Below are 17,599 nucleotides of genomic sequence, written 5' to 3'. Positions count from 1 at the left end.
CAGGTCATGTAATTAGACTGTAGGGGAATCTCGAGCCTCTTAATACCTTGAGCAGCGTGACCGCCCTGTAAGCTGGGTCCCGGTCTGTGCTATTGTGTCGTTTTGACATTCTGCTCCGTTATCTGGCTATTGAGGGTGACTGCCCTGTAATCAGGGTGCAAGTCACCTCCCTCTGTCTTTGGAGGGGCATTGAGCTCTTTGTTAAACTGAGCAATGTGACCGCCCTGTATCTGGGGTCCGGGTCTCTGCCATCTTGCTCATTTGGCTTTACGCCGTGCTCTGCCCCATTAGTCAGCGTGACAACCCTGTAATTAGGGTCTATGTCACAAGCCTCTCTAGGATGGGACATATCGAGCTCTTTGGTACTTTGACAGCTTGACCTTCCTGTAAATCAGGTTATGGTCTCCCCTATTTGGCTAATGCCAGCGACCACACTGTAATCAGGGTACAGGTTGCATCTCGCTTTTGAAATCTGGGGGATTAGAATCTAGACCATAACATGGGCAGCTTGACCTCCCTGTAACTAGGGTTTGCGTCTCCGAGGCCCTTTGGGTCTCCGTTAACAGGTTGGTGAATGTGACTGCCCTGTAATCAGGGTGCAAGTCACCTCCCCCTGTCTTTGGAGGGGCATTGAGCTCTTTGTTCAACTGAGCAATGTGACCACCCTGTAACTGGGGTCTGGGTCTCTGCCCTCTTGCTCATTTGGCTTTACGCCGTGCTCTGCCCCATTAGTCAGCGTGACAAACCTGTAATTAGGGTCCATGTCACAAGCCTCTCTAGGATGGGACATATCGAGCTCTTTGGTACTTTGACAGCTTGACCTTCCTGTAATTCAGGTTATGGTCTCCCCTATTTGGCTAATGCCAGCGACCACCCTGTAATCAGGGTACAGGTTGCATCTCGCTTTTGAAATCTGGGGGATTAGAATCATGTCCATAACATGGGCAGCTTGACCTCCCTGTAACTAGGGTGTGCGTCTCCGAGGCCCTCTGGGTCTCTTGGCCTCGTGCTGTCTTCACAGCCTGCTGCCAACGACCGCCCTGTAATCAGGGATCTGGTCTTTGCCCTCTAGTCTCTTGGCACTTGGCCAAATGCAGCCACTGCCCTGAATGAGCACCCTGTAAACAGGGTACAGGTCTCATCTGCTACTATTTATGGCACCCCCATGACACTGTGTCCAGAGTTCCGGCTCTTCAAACAGCGCTTCCAACTTGCCTGGAATTCTGCAACCAAGTCTCCTGCTTTCTACTCACTTTTTGGACTCTTGGAGATCTGACATGCTACTGGTGGTAAGATCCGAAAGGGAGTGTCTGGGGCTGTTTTGGACTAAGTCATTCCAGGCAGTATACCTTGTCACATTGATTTAGGAATACTTGTCAACTAATTCCTTACCCTCCTTCATCATTTTATTCCTCCTGATTTTGTATGGAGGCTGCCTGGTGAAATAATTGTCAAGGGGAAATCTGGAGATTGTGGCTTTAGAGGGGAATGGGCCCAGTAGTTTTCTCACCCAGTGCAGCTTGGGAGGAGCAGGAAATGCTTGTGGAAGTGTCTGAGGACCACAAAGAACTGTCTTGGACCTAAATATCCAGACTGTCTGCAGATGCGGAAAGGAACAGTGTATCAGTAGATTACACTGAGTTTGCGTGCGGGACATGGCATTGTCGGTTCTCACTTACACACGCCTTGTGCTCTCTCTCTCTGTTTCAGACCTCATGAAGCAAAAGTGGAGAAGAAGGAAGTGTCAGGAATGCCACACACAGAGGAGAAAAGAAGATGGAGGAAAAGGAAAGGAACTCTGGGCACAGTAACCAACCTCAAATCAGGCCTCAGGTCATGTAATTAGACTGTAGGGGAATCTCGAGCCTCTTAATACCTTGAGCAGCGTGACCGCCCTGTAAGCTGGGTCCCGGTCTGTGCTATTGTGTCGTTTTGACATTCTGCTCCGTTATCTGGCTATTGAGGGTGACTGCCCTGTAATCAGGGTGCAAGTCACCTCCCCCTGTCTTTGGAGGGGCATTGAGCTCTTTGTTAAACTGAGCAATGTGACCGCCCTGTATCTGGGGTCCGGGTCTCTGCCCTCTTGCTCATTTGGCTTTACGCCGTGCTCTGCCCCATTAGTCAGCGTGACAACCCTGTAATTAGGGTCTATGTCACAAGCCTCTCTAGGATGGGACATATTGAGCTCTTTGGTACTTTGACAGCTTGATCTTTCTGTAATTCAGGTTCCGGTCTCCCCTATTTGGCTAATGCCAGCGACCACACTGTAATCAGGGTACAGGTTGCATCTCGCTTTTGAAATCTGGGGGATTAGAATCATGACCATAACATGGGCAGCTTGACCTCCCTGTAACTAGGGTTTGCGTCTCCGAGGCCCTTTGGGTCTCCGTTAACAGGTTGGTGAATGTGACTGCCCTGTAATCAGGGTGCAAGTCACCTCCCCGTGTCTTTGGAGGGGCATTGAGCTCTTTGTTAAACTGAGGAATGTGACCGCCCTGTAACTGGGGTCTGGGTCTCTGCCCTCTTGCTGATTTGGCTTTACGCCGTGCTCTGCCCCATTAGTCAGCGTGACAAACCTGTAATTAGGGTCCATGTCACAAGCCTCTCTAGGATGGGACATATCGAGCTCTTTGGTACTTTGACAGCTTGACCTTCCTGTAATTCAGGTTATGGTCTCCCCTATTTGGCTAATGCCAGCGACCACCCTGTAATCAGGGTACAGGTTGCATCTCGCTTTTGAAATCTGGGGGATTAGAATCATGTCCATAACATGGGCAGCTTGACCTCCCTGTAACTAGGGTGTGCGTCTCCGAGGCCCTCTGGGTCTCTTGGCCTCGTGCTGTCTTCACAGCCTGCTGCCAACGACCGCCCTGTAATCAGGGATCTGGTCTTTGCCCTCTAGTCTCTTGGCATTTGGCCAAATGCAGCCACTGCCCTGAATGAGCACCCTGTAAACAGGGTACAGGTCTCATCTGCTACTATTTATGGCATGCCCATGACACTGTGTCCAGAGTTCCGGCCCTTCAAACAGCGCTTCCAACTTGCCTGGAATTCTGCAGCCAAGTCTTCTGCTTTCTACTCACTTTTTGGACTCTTGGAGATCTGACATGCTACTGGTGGTAAGGTCCGAAAGGGAGTGTCTGGGGCTGTTTTGGACTAAGTCATTCCAGGCAGTATACCTTGTCACATTGATTTAGGAATACTTGTCAATTAATTCCTTACCCCCCTTCATCATTTTATTCCTCCTGATTTTGTATGGAGGTTGCCTGGTGAAATAATTGTCTAGGGGAAATCTGGAGATTGTGGCTTTAGAGGGGAATGGGCCCAGTAGTTTTCTCACCCAGTGCAGCTTGGGAGGAGCGGGAAATGCTTCTGGAAATGTCTGAGGACCACAAAGAACTGTCTTGGACCTAAATATCCAGACTGTCTGCAGATGCGAAAAGGAACAGTGTATCAGTAGATTACACTGAGTTTGCGTGCAGGACATGGCATTGTCGGTTCTCACTTACACACGCCTTGTGCTCTCTCTCTCTGTTTCAGACCTCATGAAGCAAAAGTGGAGAAGAAGGAAGTGTCAGGAATGCCACACACAGAGGAGAAAAGAAGATGGAGGAAAAGGAAAGGAACTCTGGGCACAGTAACCAACCTCAAATCAGGCCTCAGGTCATGTAATTAGACTGTAGGGGAATCTCGAGCCTCTTAATACCTTGAGCAGCGTGACCGCCCTGTAAGCTGGGTCCCGGTCTGTGCTATTGTGTCGTTTTGACATTCTGCTCCGTTATCTGGCTATTGAGGGTGACTGCCCTGTAATCAGGGTGCAAGTCACCTCCCTCTGTCTTTGGAGGGGCATTGAGCTCTTTGTTAAACTGAGCAATGTGACCGCCCTGTATCTGGGGTCCGGGTCTCTGCCATCTTGCTCATTTGGCTTTACGCCGTGCTCTGCCCCATTAGTCAGCGTGACAACCCTGTAATTAGGGTCTATGTCACAAGCCTCTCTAGGATGGGACATATCGAGCTCTTTGGTACTTTGACAGCTTGACCTTCCTGTAAATCAGGTTATGGTCTCCCCTATTTGGCTAATGCCAGCGACCACCCTGTAATCAGGGTACAGCTTGCATCTCGCTTTTGAAATCTGGGGGATTAGAATCTAGACCATAACATGGGCAGCTTGACCTCCCTGTAACTAGGGTTTGCGTCTCCGAGGCCCTTTGGGTCTCCGTTAACAGGTTAGTGAATGTGACTGCCCTGTAATCAGGGTGCAAGTCACCTCCCCCTGTCTTTGGAGGGGCATTGAGCTCTTTGTTCAACTGAGCAATGTGACCGCCCTGTAACTGGGGTCTGGGTCTCTGCCCTCTTGCTCATTTGGCTTTACGCCGTGCTCTGCCCCATTAGTCAGCGTGACAAACCTGTAATTAGGGTCCATGTCACAAGCCTCTCTAGGATGGGACATATCAAGCTCTTTGGTACTTTGACAGCTTGACCTTCCTGTAATTCAGGTTATGGTCTCCCCTATTTGGCTAATGCCAGCGACCACCCTGTAATCAGGGTACAGGTTGCATCTCGCTTTTGAAATCTGGGGGATTAGAATCATGTCCATAACATGGGCAGCTTGACCTCCCTGTAACTAGGGTGTGCGTCTCCGAGGCCCTCTGGGTCTCTTGGCCTCATGCTGTCTTCACAGCCTGCTGCCAACGACCGCCCTGTAATCAGGGATCTGGTCTTTGCCCTCTAGTCTCTTGGCACTTGGCCAAATGCAGCCACTGCCCTGAATGAGCGCCCTGTAAACAGGGTACAGGTCTCATCTGCTACTATTTATGGCACCCCCATGACACTGTGTCCAGAGTTCCGGCTCTTCAAACAGCGCTTCCAACTTGCCTGGAATTCTGCAATCAAGTCTCCTGCTTTCTACTCACTTTTTGGACTCTTGGAGATCTGACATGCTACTGGTGGTAAGATCCGAAAGGGAGTGTCCGGGGCGGTTTTGGACCGTTGTCGAAAGCGGTTCTCATTTACACACGCCTTTTGCTCCCTCTCTCTGATTCAGGCATCATGAAGCAGAAGTGGAAAAGAAGGAAGTGTCAGTACCATGGCATAACTGTGAATCTGAAATGCATGGACCTTAAACACTCAAGTTGTATAGAATTATAACTTCCTATTATTAAGAAATCATCATTTCCTACTGGAAGTGCAAAGATGTGACTTAAGGGAAGGTATACATTTGAATCCTCCACTCCCCTCCAATTCTCCCCCCAAAACTCTTCCAATAAAGTTAAGGTTCAGAAAATTAACATTTACTCCAGGTAACGCCTAACTTGTGTATTTCTCACACATTTCTAAAAGGAAGCAAACACAAATAAATGTTTTGGCAACTGGCAGTTACTCTCCGCACTTCACAACTTTCAAACACCTGCTCTACTTAAACGGTCACACCAACCAAAGTGTACCACACATTCAAAATTAACTTTGCACCTATTGTGTCAGAAGTGAGAGTGTTTTTAGTAGTTGTGTCCATTGGTGGAAGTGGCAGTAGTGGTGTTTTAGTAGTCCTTTACGCTTATTGAATTCAAAGGATGATGATGTGGATGTTTTAGGTAGGTATTTTTCTGTTAAGTCTTGGTATTTGGGTAGAGGTGCAGTATTTTGTGATTATGACTGTTTTTCTGGTATTGGTTTAGTGTGAATTGTTGGCAATTCTAGATGTTTTTGTATCCGTACATTAGTAGATGTATTTAGAGGGCAAAGCTGAGGTTGCCTGTTTGGTGCAATTTAATTGGTGTGAAAGTTAATTTCGGGTAGGTGTTTGAAAGCACTGAGGTTTGAATTTTTAGCTCAACAAGGATGCAGGACCCACCTGGCTACCTCAGTTCTTACTGTCATTCCTAATTCCAAAATCTTGGATGAAGATGACCAGGCAGAATAAAGATATCTCCAGAGACTTTCAAGAGGGTAGCATTTCTGCAGCTTTAGGGGATCCCTTAAACCTTATTGAGCTTTTCAAAGTGTAATAATTGTGGGAAACTTCTACTTCTGCCAATTCCGTGTTGAACAATGACCTGTATTAAAGGACTTACACTGGGTAGTTAATTCTGTTCTGTATTAAGATGATTTTGCTAAAATCGCCGCTTTCTGATGTGTGAAATGAATTATCTAGCTCTGATTATACCTATTTGATAAAAGTGTGATAACGACCCCATGTTAAATGCATGGATTGAACTTTGATTGTCATATCACATTGCTTTGCTGTAACTCCTTATTTATGAATGTATTTGTTACTATTTATGTAATTCAATTAATAAAATGTATACATTCAAGTATAGTCTCAGTTCTTTCTTTGGCTAAACAAAAAGGAATCTGATAAACTTGTGAAGAATTTTGGTATTGTTACGTTTAATTTAATTAACATCTTTTTACCCTTTAAATGCGGCCGTTGGAAGTAACTACCCTTTAGTGGTGCAAGTTTGATTTTTCTCTTGGATCACACGTTTTGGGCAGACTGCAGTGTGATCTTGAGGATGGAGATCGCACTGCCACTTAGGTGCATAAGGTTGCCCTCCTAAAGCTTCTAAGGTGCACAAGAATAGGCCTTTGTTTGGTTCCTTCACTGTTCCCAGGCTTATAGATTGCTTGAGATCTGCAGGCCCTAAAGCTCACTTCCTGAGCACAATATATGATTGTGGCTATGATAAGATTGGACTAAAACTAGCAAGGTCCCCTGGTTTCTGCACCTTTCCCATTCAGACATTTTTTAAAAAGTAGATTAATGTAATATTTTTATATTCAATTCAATCTCAAGTTTCTCAGAAATTGACTTTTACGGTGCACTAAATTTTCAATATGCTAATACATGTGAGATAGTGTGGTCTAGTGGTTTAGAGCACTGGCCAGGGATTCAGGCGACCTGGTTTCTATTCCTGCCTCTGCTGCTGGGTCACTTGGTGGTCACTTTGCCTCCCTGTCCCAGTGTCCCCCTCCATTTAAAAAAAAAAAGTGGGGGAGGGGAGATGATTGTACTGACCTCATTTGTAAAGTGTTTTGAGATCTACAAGCACTAAACAGAATTTTTACTAAAAATGAGATTCTATAGGGGTGGGAAAGAACTAGAGATTAACTTTGGTAGGGTGCATGAGGATATAATTCACTATGGAGGCATTAATTTTGCTAATGCTGTGAAGAAAACTCTCTTGTGCATAATGAATTGAAACAGCCTCTCTCTCTTTGCATGTGTTAATTCATTTCTCCTATACCAGGTGCTTTTTGTTCCATTGAAATATGCATGGGGATGTGCTTTTTATTTATTACCCTTGCCCTATGATTTATTATTCAAAAGTGGGCAACTTGGAAAGCAAATACTCAATATTAGGTGATTGTTCGCCTGCTGTAGAAAAAGCCCGTGAAGAAGTGTGCAGCAGCTGCAGTTACACTAGGGGAACTCCATGACTTCAATAGATTCAATAGTCGTCTTTTCTCTGTTTACAGGTACTCTGACTTGCCCCTTTCCCCCTTCACTTAAACCCAATTCAGAGGCAGCTGATGAGTCGCAGGTGCAGTGGCTTCTTCCTTCTTAGAGGATGAATGGCACGCTATGAGAGACCTGAAACCTGATGGTATGATGATGAGGGCTTTAATTCAGCAAAGTACCATTCTAGCATACCTCAGCCAGAGTCATCATGCGTACCTGGAAAAAGAAAGGGCTTCCACAGCTAAACAAAAAATCTGTCAGGACTGACTATTCAATAGAATAGATTGCTGCTAGTTAACCTGGTGTAAAGTTGGCTAAACCTCTCAAAGACTGCGTTGGTGCAGGTTGCATTTCCACTGAATAATTACCATACCTTCTGCCTATTTAAAAATTATCTTCCCTGCTGTTTGATTTTTCTATGATGGTCTTATTGTTTAAAACTATTGTGTCGTGTTGCTCTCCATTGCTAATTAGCGGAGCTTGTTAGAAAAAAACAATTGCCAGAGTTTGCTCTTTTGTTGAAATTGAAACACACTGCAGGACTGTGTCAATTCTGACAGAATCCACCAGAAACCAAGCATGTTTCCAATGGAACTTTGCTGGCCAGGCAGAATTTCATCAGAAACTTGCTTGGCTTCCTGACAGCTCAGCTGCCGGGCTCCTTGATAGACCATGTGGCACGCTGCTGGGGAACCTGGGTTTCCAGGCTCCCAGCTCCTCAGCTGCCTGCCTGGTGGGCTGATGGGAAGCTGGGAGCCTGAAAGTTGCGGGAGCCCCAGCTGCCAGGCTCGTGACTCCTCGCCAGGTAGGGCTCTTAGGGTCCATGGCTCCAGGACAGCCCACCAGGTGTGCTACCGTGGAGCTAGGTCTTGTAAGGCTCCAAGGATCTCCAGCTTTGGGGCAGCCTACAAGGCTGCTTTAGAGCTCAGTGGAGATCAGCAATGCCATTTCACACAGAATTTCAAAATTTTTGAATATGATTCCAAATCAGAATGAAATCTGATTTTGAAATAGCAAAATCCTCTATAAAATAGAATTACCGTTCTCCCCCCAGCTCTTTCCGACCGTGGTACTAGTGGGGCCTTGTAATGAATGCAACCCTGTTTTACCGCTTCCCCCATCTTTCCCCCTGTTATCTTTCTCCTTTCATCTCTGTGGAAAGAAATATTTCCCTTTCCTATATTCTTCCGGGGTGTGTGTGTGTGTGTGTGTTCACTCTGGGGGGTTTGGAACAGTTGCCCCAGGGGTAAAAGGATCTTTCCCTGCTGCATTCCTGAGCGGCCCTTTTCTTGGTCAGAGGTGCCTGTCTACTGGGATTATTATCGCTAAAGATTCAAACACACATACAAACCCTATATATTCTGTTTCTTCAGGGGGAATAAAGAACAGAATTTCCATGTAACTCTAGAATGCTTTAAAGTTTAAGGTACTGGGTTATGACCTTTGGTCTCTTGTAGATAGAATTGTAAAATTACAAGCTCTTTATTTTTGTGTACTATAAAACACATCCCTATAATTAAATCAAGGTTGAAAGTGCTTTGCCTAGAAGATTAATTTAAACCTCTATGGATAAAAAGAAGAACCTCCAGGACTCAATATACTGATGTGTAGATAGCACCTCAGCACATTTCAGTGTGCGGGTCATTTCCTTTCTGATGCCTGTGCAGGGGATGTCTCTTTACACTAGAAGCTTTTGCTGTATCTTTTGGCTATATTGGCCCAGCTCCTCCAAGGTACATAGCCATTATGGGAGTGAAGGGCCCAAACATCTTTGAGGATGTGGGTCGCTATCTCCTGGTTTCTCTTTCCTGTCAATGGAGTCGGGCTGTGCAAATGGGAAGTCACTGCCTAAGGCTGGGAGTGGCCCAACTCCTCCCTGGGCTGGTGGTGGGCTCTGCCAAAGAGTCTGGGATGGCTCCGCGCTGCTGGGGACGAGGGAAGCCATGGTGGGCTTGGTGCTAAAGCCTGAGCAGCAGGGATGGGGCCAAGCTTGGCACAGTGGGGAAGCAGGGGCAGGCAGGCTCTGTGCACTGCTGAGGGACAGCAGGGGATGGTTTGGTTCCCCCTGCCCCGTAGGAAGAGGCCAGGGCAGGCTCAGTGCGGGGGCTGCCATGGGAAGCCTGACAGGTGAGATCCGCCCCTCGCACCTCTGGAGGCAGCTCTGTGCATCGCTGCCCTGCCGCCATGGCACCAGGACTCCAAAACTTAGTCGCAGACACAAGGGCTGGACGGAGCCCACAGGGGGCTCCACCAGGGGGTGGGGCTCAGACTGGGCGGTAATTGGTTCAAGAGGGAGGGCGTTCGGTGTGAGAGAGAGGCTGAGTCAGCTCAAGACTGAGGCGAGACTTCAGGTTAGAGGACGGCGAGCGCCGACTGTGAGGTGGGCCCGAGAGAACCTCTGAGGTGGCATGATCCGGGGGCGGGGCTTAGGAGCAGAGGGCCACATGCCCAGGCGGGGGCCCTGGTCTTTGAAATTCTGACACTACTCCAGGCCCTCAGGGAAAGGGGGGCTCAATGGGGAGAAGCGGCACTAGGAGCTGCCCACAGCCAGTAGAACCCCGCTACCCCGGGAACATCAGAATGGTTGGGACCAGATGAAGCAAGCACCTCAGAGGCGGGGGGCTCGGTCCAGGCTTCCACATGGCGGCATGAGAGGGACTGCGGCTGAGGCTAAAAGCGGTGCAGGCACCGTGAGGAGGGCGGATGGGAAGCAGCGACAGGCACTGCCTGAGAAAGAGGAGCGGGTGGCCGGTTGTGAGTTGGCAGGAGGGGCAAAGCAGAGGCTGGAGCGCCGCGATGAGATATGTATGTAAGAAGGGTAATCCAGATAAGGTGGTCTGGACCAAGCAGTGGCAGAGGGGTCTCTGTGCTCTGAAAGAGGCTCTGGTCAAGGGCTCGGTGCTGGTAAAGCAGGACTTTGACAAGCTCTTTCTGGTGTTCACTGACGCTTCAGAAGAGGGCTGGGGGTGGTGCCAATGCAGATTGACGGAAAGGGGGAGAGACATCCCATCGGGTATGTGAGCAGAAAGCTGCTGCCCCAGAAGCAGAACTCTCCAGCCATAGAAAAGGAATGCCTGGCCAGGGCGGCTGGGCCTTAAAAAGCTGCAGCCATATCGCTTTGGGCGGCTTTCCGCCAGGCCAGAGGGGGGCGCCCGCCGATGGCCGCCAGGCCAGAGGGGGGCGCCCGCCGATGGCCGCCAGGCCAGAGGGGGGTGCCCGCCGATGGCCGGTTTCCGAAAGATGGTGCTCAGCTAGTGAGGGTCTAATTCTGCCCGAAGAAACATAACATTTTCATGCTGTGACGTTCTGTACCTCCACCACTCTGGCCGACTTACCAGACCCCCCAGATAGCCATGGCTGCAATGTTTCCCATTCTCCGGTTACTTTCTGTGGGTGTTGGAGATGTGTATTCCCCACCAGGGTGAAGTTCAGGGGAAGCTGTTGAGGAGAGAGGGAAATAAGTAGTGTGAATACTAGGACAGGCTAAGGTGACAAAATAAACACAGGGTAATGGGAGGGGAGCCAAATCACCTTTTTCAGGAAACCTGTACAGTAACAGCTACTCAACCCCCCCCCACTCTGCCCACGGCCCCACCCGCCCCCATCCCCTAAGCTCCCACCCCCGCCCCGCCTCTTGCCGCCCCCGCTGCTCCCCAGGTCCTGCCCTCACCCCTTCCCCAACCCCCGCCCTGCCTTTTCCCACCCCACCCCCTCCTCACCTCGTCTGACCCCCTTCTGTCCCCTCCTCCAAGTGTGCCTCATCCCTGCTCCTCTTTCTGCCTCCCAGCGCCTCCTGCACGCCGTGGAACAGCTGATTGTGGCGGGTGGGAGGCACTGGGAGGGAGGGAGGGAGCTGGCTGCCGGTGGGTGCTAAGCACCCACTAATTTTTTTCAGTTGGCGCTCCAGCCCTGGAGCCCCCAAGGGGTTGGCACCTATGGTAACAGCAATTCAGGGGTCTGGAACAATTTTTATAGTGGGGATGCTGAAAGCCATTGAACAACACTGTAAACCCCATGTATGATGGAAACCGTGCATTCGCTTGCTAATATCACTTCATGCTGGGCACCCCAGTGCCCCTAGTTCCAGCTCCCCTGCAGCATATATGCAAACGGCTAGTCTCTTGCTTGAGGAAAGTTAGTTACAAATTGCTCAGAGCCTGCTGCAGAGGATTCGTGCAGGGATAGAGCCATCTGCACGGGACTCTTACTTGTGCCACATGGAAGTGAGATGAGGTGCCTGGAGTAAGATGCTTTTGCACATACTTCTCTTGGGTTGTTCTTCGTACAGTTATGATCCACGTGGGGGGCCTTTAGCGAGCATGCACACATTGGGCTGGGACAGTGCTAGTACAGCTCTAGTGGGCGTAGCTTGCAATATCAGTGGCACAAAAATTACGTTGTGTGGAAACACCTTGTGTTCTGTACAGAAACCAGAGCCTCATCTCTTTCTAGGATGAAAGCTGGAGACAAACCTGTCACTATTTCCTCCTGCCTACCAATGGTAGGATAAAGGCGAGCTTAAGTGGGGATCTAGTAGTAGCGTATTCCTCCCTTTTTATTCCCCTAAGGTTGGCTTTCCCACAGGAAGGCCTAAAATCCTAGATGATAGAAATCGCCCAATGGCTTCTTAAGGAAATGAATTCATTTGTTATATGTAGCCCAGCTTAAAAACAGTGTGATGGAATGATTGGCGGGAGGTTCCCCTCTGCACCATAGGGGTAATGATTTAGTTAGACTTTGAAGAAGAACGTGTATGGCTCCCACATGCTCTGTTACTGCCATGTACCACCAGAGAGGGGGATACATCTTGGAGGTTGTGAACCAATCTGTTTATAATCCTTGACTTGTTTATACAGTCTATTGTTTTTGGTTGTTGTTTTTTGCTCTCATTTTAATGTAATTGTGTTTTGTCAATATAACCTGTAGGTTTCCACTCCACCAAGGAATGAAAGAAGGCAGAGAGACTTGAGCAGGAAAGAACTCCTACTACCGATAGGCACAGCTACTGAAAAAAACCTGCACCATAAGAAAGGATAGGCATTTGTTGTAAGAGTTAACTCCTTGTACGTGCCTCTAAACCAGCAGGTCCCAAGTTGAGGTTTATGTATCGGTGGTGGCACATGGAGGACCTGATGGTGGTCTTCAGTGAGCAGGCAGATCTCACGTTCCTAGTACTGAAATTACTGTCAATATGTTCCTAGTACTACTTTTCTTTGGAAGCATTTGCTGTACCTGCCACGAAGGCGTTACCTGATCTCGAAGAGGTGAGGAAATGGTCCATAGAACAATTTTTGTAAGATTAGGCCCACATCAGAACTGTTTTAGAACCCCAGAGGAAAGACAAGCAAAGGCTTCTGCAGTGGCGCCATCTGTTGACTTTGAATGTACAGAGGCTCCTATTAGCAACTCCGTATTTTCGGTTGCATTATGAAAGGGATTGCCAGTGGGGAATATGTTCCTGTTTTTTCTCTAAAGGGAGATTGACAATCATTGTGAGAACTCACACCCAATTTGTTTTTATACTATTGGAACATTTAACGTAGTGGCTGTTTGACTTCTTTTAAAAACTTTTAAATAAGAAATCTCCAGTTTTAGTGTCTGGCTTAAATTTGTCCTAGGCAGTGCTAGCAACTCTTCAGAATACTGTCTACGTACCCAGATTTGGTAGAGAGGTAGATCCTCACTAGGTCTGGTCTAAGGGCTAGTTTTGTTTTGTTTTTCAAATCGTTTTAAATTATTGGGTTTAGGGTAACTTTTAGTCATTATTCACATTACAACTGCAATTTTGACGCACTGTGCTCATAAAACTGGCTGTTGGTGGAACATGCAGTCCATGAGCACACAAGCTTGATTTTAGGCCGGTAGGGGGAGGGCAAAAGGGGTAGCCCCCATAGGCGCAGACTCTAGTGGCGCTGGTGGGTGCTCAAGCCCCCTCTACCCCCAGCCCTGGCCCGACTCCACCCCTGCTCCGCCTCTCCTATCCCCATTCCAGTAGTAACTGATTGATGTATTCCACCAAATGGGGAGCTGCATTTTAGAGGTGACAAAGAGAAACTTTGATAATCCTAATACAAAATGGCCTCTTCCTGCTCTCATTATTCACATGTAATTTTGTTTGTGGTGTATGCCCAAGAATGAATTGGATCTGGGTGCACACAAAGGTAATGGGATCAGGCGGTGGGGGCACAAAGCTGATAAGAGTGCATGCGAGCACAAACTTAATAGTGGGGGCAGTGCTAGTAAGTGTATTGTGCGTAGGTGTTGGATACATACAAACCTGATTTGATTTGGGTGGGGGGAGAGGGTATGTGAATGCACATAAACCTGATGGATGGGGTATGGACAGGCTAATTACAAACTAACAATTGATATGTATTAAGGGATGCATGCACTCTTGCTTAGTGGGGGAAAGGGCACCAATCTAGCCTCTTCCAATACAACCGTCTACTACACCAAACATCCAAATGGCCAAGGTTTTCTGGGGAAAAATAACCTGGTAAAAAGTAGAATAGGAAAAGGTGGCAGAGTTCAGGTGTGGCGTGGGGTCTGTTTGAATGGAAAGGCTAATTATCATTCAGTAACTATGATTTTTAATATGGAATTATTGTGAACTGGGACACTGATTCATCAATGTATTTAAGCATGTTCCTGATTGGAGCACTAACAGCAGTGGGATGGCTCACATACTTTAAGTTAGTCACGTGCATAAGTACTCTCTGGAATTGGGGTTTTAAGGCTGAACAATTACAGGGCTTTTCTCTTCTCCTTTTTTCTTTTTGGTTCAATAGGTATTTAATTCAACTCATTATTGCTATAGGTTGCCATTTTATATAAAATAATTATTTATTGATCAGAAACAAATGCCTACAGTAATTACATAAATAGGAACAATAAATAAATGACTGACCTAAAGATCCTGTTACAAATGGCGTAAAATGATCTGAAACGATTGTCACAGTGCACAGATAGAATAAATAGTAACAGCTTTTAAAATTCCACCGCATCTCATTTTAAATCCTGTATAAAATATTACTTGATTTTGATGAGTACTTCTAAAAATGTTGGTATTTAAATTTCTAAACTTCTTTGTGAGTTTGTCCTAGATTTGAAAACCCCATCATTCCACATGGATTCTCCTGCTAGCACTGAGGCTGAAGTGCTTGTCTCTTATGAAAGAAATTGGTCTCTCTTCACTTTCAGCCTGGGAAACTATAGGTCCTTACCATGGGCGTGCGCACGGGGTGGGCCCGGGCACACACCCTAATGCCCATGGGCCGGATCCGGATCTGGCCCCTCGGGGCTTTGCATCCGGCCCGCGGGATTTGCCCCCCGTGGTGCCGCAGGCCCCGCGCTGCTTTCCGAAGCAGCCATCAGGGCAGCATGTCTCTGGGGGTAAGGGGTTGCTCTAGGCACCGCCTCCCGAAGCTCCCATTGGCCGGGAACGGGGAACTGCGGCCAATGGGAGCTTCAGGGGAGGTACCTGGAGGCGTGGCAAGGGCAGCGTGCAGAGCCCTGTGCTGCCCCGCCCCTCCCCTCCCCTCCCCCGGGAGCGGCCCGGCATGGGGCCCTGGCAGGCAGGGAGCGCGCCGCTGCGGGTAAGCCCGAACCTCTCCTGCACCCCCTCTCCCTGCCCTGAGCCCCCGGCCTGCACCCCGTTGAGCCGGGCTCCCCCTCCCCAGGGCTGGGCTGGCTGCTTTAACAGCCCCATGTGCTCCCTGGCAGCCTCCCACCCGGCAGCACCAACACAGCCGCTTAAGGTGGCCCGCGGGGGTGCTGCCCCAGCTCCCCGCCCCAAGGCAGCTGCCCCCCTCCAGCGCCCAGGGTCCCAAACCCGCCTGCGGCTCCCCGCGCTGGCCAGGGGCCCGGGCACCACCCGGGGGGTCAGGCCGCCCCTGAGCCCAGCCCACCTTAAGTGGGGCCTGGGAGCCAGCAGGCCCGGGGCAGGGGGCGAGCCCGGCCCACAGGCCCCCTCCCGCAGCCCGGCTGCGAGCTCCGCTCCCCGGCGCTGTTCGGGGACTCCGGCCCGGCACCCTCGGGCTTGAGTCCAGCCCTGGGAGCAGCCCGGCGCCCTGCGATCCACCCTGGCTGCCTCTGCCCGGCCTGGCCCCAAGCGCCCAGCCCGGCCCCCTCTGCCCGGCCCTCGAGCCTGCCTGCCAGGGCGGGGGAGCCCAGATCCCCAGCCCCGGGCCTGCCTGCAAACAGCCTACCCTCCTGCACCCCAACTCCCTCTCCTGAGCCCCCTGCCTGCACCTCTCACCCCAACTCCCTGCCCTGAACCCCCTGCCTGCACCCTGTACCCCTCCTGCATCCCAACTCCCTGTCCTGAGCCCCCTGCCTGCACCTCTCACCCAACCCCCCTGCCCTGAGCTCCCAACCCCTTGTCCTGAGCCCCCTGCCTGCACCTCTCACCCCAACCCCCTGCCCTGAGCTCCCAACCCCCTGCCCTGAGCCCCCTGCCTGCACCTCTCACCCCAACCCCCTGCCCTGAACCCCCTGCCTGCACCCTGTACCCCTCCTGCATCCCAACTCCCTGCCCTGAGCCCCCTGCCTGCATCTCTCTCCCCAACCCCCTGTCCTGAGCCCCCTTCCTGCACCTTGCCCCCCAACCCCTGCCCTGCAACCCCCTGCCCTGAGCCCCCTCCTGCCCCCAACCCGCTGCCCTGAACCCCCTGCCTGCACCCTGTACCCCTCCTGCATCCCAACTCCCTGCCCTGAGTCCCCTGACTGCACCTCTCACCCCAACCCCCTGCCCTGAGCTCCCAACCCCCTGTCCAGAGCCCCCTTCCTGCACCTTGCCCCCCAACCCCTGCCCCACAACTCCCTGCCCTGAGCCCCCTGCCTGCACCTTGCCCCGCAACCCCCTGCCCTGAGCCCCCTCCTGCCCCCAACCCCCTGCCGTGAGCCCCCTGCCTGCACCCTGTACCCCTCCTGCACCCCAACTCCCTGTCCTGAGCCCCCTGCCGCACCTCTCCTGCATCCCAACTCCCTGTCCTAAGCCCCCTGCCACACCCTGGCCCCCAATCCCTTGCCCTGAGCCCCCTCCTGCACTCCGCACCCCTCCTGTACCCCAAGCCCCTTCCCTGAGCCCCCTCATACATCCCACACCCTCCTCTGTCCCAATCCCTTGCCCTGAGCCCCTTCCTGCACACTGCACCCCTCCTGAACCCCTGCCCTGAGCCCCCTGCCGCACTCCGCCCCCTCTTGCACCTCAACCCCCTTCCCTGAGCCCCCTCATACATCCCACACCCCCTCCTCTGCCCCCCAATCCCTTGCCCTGAGCCCCTTCCCGCACACAGCACCCCCTCCCACACCCAGCCGTTTATGATGTTCGCCTTTCAAAAAAAAAAAAAAATTCCCTGGGTGCACACCCTAATGCAATGTGCTGCGCACGCCTATGGTCCTTACCTCCTGGTCAGAGAGTCCCATTTTCCATCACTGCAACCAAACATGTCTCCGCATGCCCAACTTGCTGATGAGTCTGTGTTGGAATATCTGAATGGAACTCTCACCTCAGGTCGTTTCAGAGAGATTTTTGCAAAAGCAGCAGGAAGATTTCCCAGATTGCCACCTTGCCGTTCCCCTTCAGAGACACTCGAGGCTTGAAAACCCCTTGGGGCCACCTGAAATCTCTCCCTTCGTTCTGACATTAGAGGAAAATTATGCACATCTTTTTTCTTGCAAAGTTTTTTCCAGTTCATATTTGTTATGCTGTTATACTGTGCTTAAGCTGCCTGTTACAATTCAGACATGAGATTTTGATCAGAGAAGAGTTGAACCACAGAAATATATAGCAAACACATTATGTCAACAATGTTTAAGGTTTAACCCTTTCTTAATTTTCTTGTAACTTTTTTGCATCGATATCCTTCATTTTGCAATTTAAACTTTGAGTAAATCAACAGAGTATTATCACATAAATTGTAATATGGACAGTTGGAATTTCATTATGGAGTGAAAAGAACAGGAGTACTTGTGGCACCTTAGAGACTAAGAATGCTCTAATAAATTTGTTAGTCTCTAAGGTGCCACAAGTACTCCTGTTCTTTTTGCAGATACAGACTAACACGGCTGCTACTCTGAAACCTGCCATTGTGGAGTGAGTGTATTGCATAATACAAGGTCAAGCATTTTGGAGCCTTA

The 17,599-nt window shown here is 50.0% G+C and overlaps 1 protein-coding gene across 1 annotated transcript; it reads right to left on the bottom strand.

The window, feature by feature from the left end:
• Positions 1–4,898: 4,898 nt before the first annotated feature.
• LOC135977974 (collagen alpha-2(I) chain-like) lies at positions 4,899–16,908 on the bottom strand. Its single transcript, XM_065579089.1, has 4 exons — positions 16,865–16,908; positions 14,683–15,781; positions 10,795–10,897; positions 4,899–5,035 (listed from the first exon to the last, which is right to left on the bottom strand). Exons 1-2 carry the CDS (start codon positions 16,906–16,908, stop codon positions 14,830–14,832), a joined length of 996 nt encoding a protein of 331 aa, XP_065435161.1. The 3' UTR covers positions 4,899–5,035; positions 10,795–10,897; positions 14,683–14,829.
• Between the last annotated feature and the right edge of the window lie 691 nt (positions 16,909–17,599).

Source organism: Chrysemys picta, unplaced genomic scaffold, assembly GCF_011386835.1.
Source record: "Chrysemys picta bellii isolate R12L10 unplaced genomic scaffold, ASM1138683v2 scaf83, whole genome shotgun sequence".
Lineage (NCBI taxonomy): Eukaryota > Metazoa > Chordata > Testudines > Emydidae > Chrysemys > Chrysemys picta.
This window is presented reverse-complemented; position numbering and strand designations above follow the sequence as displayed.